Genomic DNA, 6,000 nt, shown 5'->3' with positions numbered 1-6,000 from the left:
AGGTCTGCCTGCATCTGACTTTCCTAGGGTACCCACAGTGCTGTGTCTGGTGTGTGTAAACCAACGCACTCTATCTGGGCTGGTTGGCTTAGGTAAAATGTACATTCTACAGTGGCTAGGTTCACAGAGCTGAGTCCACATCGTCTTGACATTATAGTTGTTATGAAGAAGAACAAAATTGGCTGAGGCCTCACAGCACTGAATCTGGGACCCCTCTGGCCTCGGACATGGACGACTGCCCCAGCCCTCTCTGTGGAGGTGGTGTGATAACTCCCCACCTTGGTCTCCAGCCAGGCCCACAACAGGCTGTGTGTTCAGAAGGCCCTGCCAGCATGGTCTTCCCAAGCTAGCTGACCCTGCCTCACCCAAGGCCCACAATTGTTTTTTTTTTCCCTAGCATCATCTCCATTCAAAACTAGAAAAATTCCTTAATCTGTTACCTTCAGAAGACAGTAGACTAAGCAAAGGATTTTTTTTTTTAATTTAAAGATTTATTTACTTTTATTTGGAAGGCAGAATTATCGAGAGAAGGAGAGGGAGAGAGAAAGAGATGGGAGGAGAGAAAAAGAATCATCTATTTGGTGGGACACCCCCCAAATAAACACAATGGCCAGAGCTGGGCTGGTCCAAAGCCACCAGTCAGGAGCTTCTTCCCAGTCTCACCCATGGGTACAGGGAACCAAAGACTGACCATTCCCCTTTGGCACCCCAGCAGGGAGTGGGATTGGAAGTTAACAGCTGGGAATCTGGCTGGTGCTCATATGGGATGCCAGTGGTACAGGACCTGACCCCCTAAGAAATGGATTCTAATTCAAAGAAGATTAAAGAAAAAAGAGAGAAAAAGCCACCCCCACCCCCTTTCAGTCTCCCTGGATATATATTTTTTTTCCCTTTTCACATAGTAGTGGCCCAACCACTCTTGTGTGGTTGCTTTCAATATCAAGAGATGGTCCTGGGCCTGGCTCTGTAGCCTAGTGGCTAAAGTCCTCACCTTGCATACACTAAGATCCCATATGGGCACCTGTTCGTATCCCTGTGGCCCACTTCCCATCCAGCTTTCTGCCTGTGGCCTGGGAAAGCAGTCAAGGATGGCCCAAAGCCCTGTACCTACATGGAAGACCTAGAGAAGGCTCCGGGCTCCTGCCTTCTGCTTGGCTCAGCACTGGCCTTTGCAGCCACTTGGGGAGTGAGTCAGTGGATGGAACATCTTCCTCTCTGTCTCTCCTCCTCTCTGTATATCTGACTTTCCAATGAAAAGAAATAAATCTTTTAAAAATGTGTAACATAAAACAGCATTTTTCGTGGAAATTAACTCCCAACTGACCCCAAAGAGGTTTCTGTCTTTTAAGATATTTGTGCCAAAGAGTAAAGCCTTTTCTCAGGTGCTGGCCCTTTCTTTTAAAATTACTTATTTGATAATAACAACAATAATGTATTTTATTTGACATAGATACACAGAAAGAGGGAGAGACAGAGGTCCACCATCGCTCGTTCACTCCCCCAAACAGCCTCAACAACCGCGGCCAGGCCAGCCTGAAGCCAGAAACCAGGAACGCCACCGAGGTTTGCTGCGTGGGTAGCAGGGACCTGGACCCAACACCCGGGTCTCCTTACCTTCCAGGTGTATCCGCAGCATGCTGCATGGGAGGTGGCGCAATGGAGATTCCAACCCCCACTCTCGGACTAGGTTGCTGGTTTCCCAACCTGGAGACTTCACCCTGGAGCAACGGTATCGGAGACACTTTTTCTTCAGGTGTGTATCTGGGAGCCGTGGAAGGAGCTGCAAAGAAACGTGTATAAAGCCCCTCCGGCAGATGACGGTCCCTGAACAGCCTGAGGAAGCTCGCAGTTTTTCTTTTACCTCAGGGCTTCTTCCAAGGCCTCAGGCAACTCCGGGCGACCCCCGCAGTGCAAGGCAGGGCGGGCCCAGGCGGCCTGGGCGGGGCCCCGCACCCCGGCCTCGCCCCGCAGCCCCGAGCGCACGGGTGACGCGGCTCCCGCGCTTCCGACTTCGCCACGGGCCTCCTCCTCGCAGTGACGCGCCGGTTTTTGACCAAATATGTCCTTTTCCCCTCCCTCCCCGGCCCCTTCTCCCGCAGGCGCCCCGAATCCCGGGGCTGCCGCTTGGACGTCGTGCTCCCTGGGTGTCGCGCGGGCCAGCCCAACGGAGCGGAACGCCTCCAGCACGATGCCCTTCAGGAAAGGTAGGATTCCGCCGAGACCGCCCTGCGCTCTGCCCGCGGGACCCGCGGGGAGGCCCGTGGGCGCAGCGGTGGGCTCGGGTCCTCCCTCAGGTGCGGAAACCCCGGTGCTCGGGGCTGCGAGTAGGCCGGGATGGGTGCCGAGAGGTGCCGCCGGTGCGCAGCCCGTGGGCGCAGCCTGTGCAGCGGCGGTGGCGGTGGATGATGGAGAGCGCGGGCGTGGCACTCTCAGCAGCGGACCCCCGAATCCAACACACGAATCGACCTCGGGGCAGGGAGATCTCGGGTTCTCGCGGCGGGTCGGGAACCGTGGGGCTGCTGAGATTGGGCCCCCTGACACCTGAAAAATTATGTCATCATCCGAGCTCGTATCCTTCCTTGGAAGGAGCAAGGGAATGAGGGCTGCTGTGTGAGTTCTGCGGAGAATGGGTGGGCGTGGCGCCTTGGTAGGTCGGGACTCCTGCCTCTGCGTTGTCGGGGGTGGTTCACCATGACGCCTCTGCACCTGGTGTGCAGGAATATATCTAAGGGGCCAACCCCGACCCCTGGGGAAGGGAGTCGCTGCGGGTATGTTGCAGATATCAAAGCCCAGGGAGAGAAGTGAGAAGCCGCTCAAGTAAGGAACTGGATTTTACTTTCCAAACTAGAGCTGACTCCTGCGTGTTGAGAGCAACTTGGGCTCCAGTGTCTCCTTGTCGCTCAGGACCGGAGTCTCCCCCAACCAGCCTGGGTACACTGTTGGGAGGGGAAGCTCGGCTCTGCAGGTCCTGGGTCTACCTGCCTCTCTGCTGCGTCCCTTCTTGAGTTGTCAAGGTTAAGGTGCTCCGTGCCTGGAGGCTGGATGGACCTCTGGCTGTGAAGGGTGCTGACTGACATCCTCTGCATTTCAGGGGTGCGAAAATGGGGAGGAGTGGCCAGAAGGAAGGTGACCCTGCAGACCATGCTCAGCAGATGCTGTTGGTCTCACGCTGCCCATTTTCAATGCCTCCATCATTCCATGTATAATGTGGCCACCGTGCTGCCTGGGCCCTTACCTCATCTCATTAAGGGCAGTGTGAGCGCTGATCGTGCCTGCGTGTGTGCTTGCATTAGACTCCTAGAAGGCGAAGACATCTCTGTAATGGCCCATGCAGCAAGGCAATAAATAACTGGACAGCTAAATTATTATCATGATCGCACTTGAGGATTTTGCTTTACGATGGGACATTTCAGTACATTATTTGATTTTGCCAGTGGCAACACTTGCAAGCTGGCAACCAGTTCAAACTTTGGTTTTGTTGTCATTATCTGAAGAACATTCTGCACCAAAAGGGAAGTGTTTTCCTCCCAGTCTGTGGATACGACTTCCTGAAGGTACCAGTGCGTGAGAAGTTGTTCCTCCTTGGGGTAACTTGTACCTGGATTTTCATGCAGCTTTGATGTGAGCCAGCATGTGGACTCAGGCAGGTCTGAAGTCTAAGACAGAGCTTCCCCATTTGATGAGTTGTGAACCTGGAGAGTGGGAATTATGGGGAACCAGGGCGTGGTTCAGGTCACAGTGACCCAGCCAGGGGAGCTGCCTGGAGGTGCCCTGCTGAATAGGAGGAGTGCCCGCCTCCTTCCAGCCCTAGCTTCCACTGCTCTGAGCTGGAGAGATGGCAGTGGAAATTTACGTCTGTAGTTGTTGCTTTTGAACCATCTGGATGAATCAGCTCTTTGAAAACTAATTTGAAAAGACAAGAAATGAAAAGATTGCTGCCCTCTTCTTAAATCTAGCAAAGCCAAGTGGAGAAGATGTCTTCCATGGTCTGGGAAGCCTGGAAGGGCCCTTTCCGTTGCAGTGTCTCCAAGTCTTGACAGGTGTAAAGCTCTGGGATAAGTTCTTCCAGTGCCTGGCAGGAGATGGTGTTTAAAGTCACAGGCAAGTAGAGAAGAGTTTCAAGAAGGAGCTGTTAGTTTTTGGTAAGGTATAGAAGCACCAGAAAGGTGGGGTGTGGGATGTGGAGCAGCGGCCTGGCAGGCTAGTCCTTTGCCTGTCATGTCAGCATCCCATATGGGTGTTGGTTCTTTTTCTGCGGCCTGCTTCCCATCCAGCTCCCTGCCTCTGACTTGGGAAAGCAGTGGAGGATGGCCCAAGCCTTTTGACCTGACACCCATGTGGGAGACCCGAAAGAGGCTATTGGCTCTTGGCTTTAGATCAGCTCAGCTCTGGTTGCTGTAGCCATTGGGGAGTGAACGAACTGATTGAAAATCTTCCCCCCTCTCATAAATCTGCCTTTCCAATAAAAATAAATAAATATTTATGAAAGACCAGAAGGGGTAATGCAGTACTCTGGGCAAAATGTCCAGAGGCAAAGCAATTACTGATGCCTGAAAAGGGCTGTGGTTTCGCCTGGGTTGTGCACGCAATGGGCAGCCCAAGGAGAGGAAGTGGGAAGATGTCACACCCACACCTCACTCCTCCTTCTCTGTGGAGTCATGGTATTGACAGCAGAGGGCCAGGAGTCTGATGGTGTTGCACATGCACATCCATCTGCTGGGATGCAACATTGCATGGAGAGTGGGTCTAATAGGAAAACAGATAACCAGCCCGAGATCTGAGGTGCTGGTCCTGTGCCTTGCATGTGAGAGGGACTCATTTAATAGCTACTGTATTTTGTTAGGGCATCATTGAGTGGCTCTAAGTCATGTGTCCCAGTCATTCTCAGAAAGAATATTCACTGTGAACAGACGGCTCTGGGGTCCTTCCCCGGGAGCTCACCTCCTGGACTCTCCAACAAGAGCCAGGGAGAGGAAAATTGGAAGAGTAGACACAGCAGTGCTTGGTGGGATGGACCATCAACCGGCTGTTGTAGGGTAATGTCATACTGGGGGCTAGAACTGAGCCAGAGTGACCTAGACCTGGCTATTCCTCCATCCATCCCCATGTGGCCCATGTGAGCTGGTACATATCTGGCAGAAGTCCTGTAGTGGGGTTGGAAGGAGCGAAGGTGGCTCGAACTGAGCCGGGTCTCCCTTTGCTCAGTGTGAGGTTCGAGCACCAGGTGATGATGTTTTTCTGGGCCACTGACGGGGAGAAGGATGATGCAAGCATTGTGTTTGGTGTTCACAGTGCTCATGTCTCTTCCTGTTTGGTCTCCAGGACGACCATGGCTGCGGAGGGAGGAAGGGCTGCCTTGGCTCAGCCACCAGAGGAAGTAGGTCAAAGAAGTTAGTTCTTGAGATAAGGAGAGGTTAACCTCACGTGAGACATAAGAGAATTTTTTCAGAAGCAAAAGGAGCGGAAAAGGCTTCAGCGAAATCTAAAGAGTCAAGGCAGTTTCTGTGGAGGGAGGCCGAGTTTTGCTGCAAGTACTTTGCCCCCCGCAAAATAGGATAGATAGGACTGGCACAGTGGCTCTGCTGGTTAGTTCTCCATTTGTAGTGCCAGCATCCCCCATGGGTGCCAGTACGTGTCCTGGCTGCTCCACTACCAATCCAGCTCCCTGCTTATGGACTAGGAAGGCAGCAGAAGGATGAGCCAAAGCCTTGGGACCCTGCTCCAGCCTGGGAGAGTAGGAAGATGCTGGCTCCTGGCTTTGGATAGTCTCAGCTGTGGCTGTTGCAGTCATTTGGAGACCAGCAGATGGACGATCTCTCTCTGTCCTTCTCCCTATAACTGGTTTTCAAATAAAAATAAGTGATTTTTAAAAATGGATTAGATCACAGTTTCTCTCTGGAGGTGTGAGTGTGGCTCTGCTTGGAGCCTGAAGTCTTAGCTAAGTTCCCAAGGTGCTATAGGATGATCTCCTGACAACAGTCTGCTGTGTCCCAGCGTGAG

General features: G+C 52.9%; 1 protein-coding gene across 2 annotated transcripts in view; it reads left to right on the top strand.

Annotated features, from left to right (window-relative positions):
• The first annotated feature begins 2,044 nt into the window (after positions 1-2,044).
• Positions 2,045-6,000, top strand: part of PFKFB3 (6-phosphofructo-2-kinase/fructose-2,6-biphosphatase 3) — an 82,304-nt gene continuing 78,348 nt past the window's right edge. For both annotated transcript variants that reach the window (XM_058669513.1, XM_058669514.1), the window contains exon 1: positions 2,045-2,204. In XM_058669513.1, coding sequence (XP_058525496.1) covers positions 2,060-2,204 — 145 coding nt within the window. In that variant the 5' untranslated portion in view covers positions 2,045-2,059. The remainder of the gene's footprint in view (positions 2,205-6,000) is intronic.

Source organism: Ochotona princeps, chromosome 10, assembly GCF_030435755.1.
Source record: "Ochotona princeps isolate mOchPri1 chromosome 10, mOchPri1.hap1, whole genome shotgun sequence".
NCBI lineage: Eukaryota > Metazoa > Chordata > Mammalia > Lagomorpha > Ochotonidae > Ochotona > Ochotona princeps.
The sequence above is the reverse complement of the archived record's forward strand: the minus strand, read 5'-3'. Positions and strand labels throughout refer to the sequence as shown.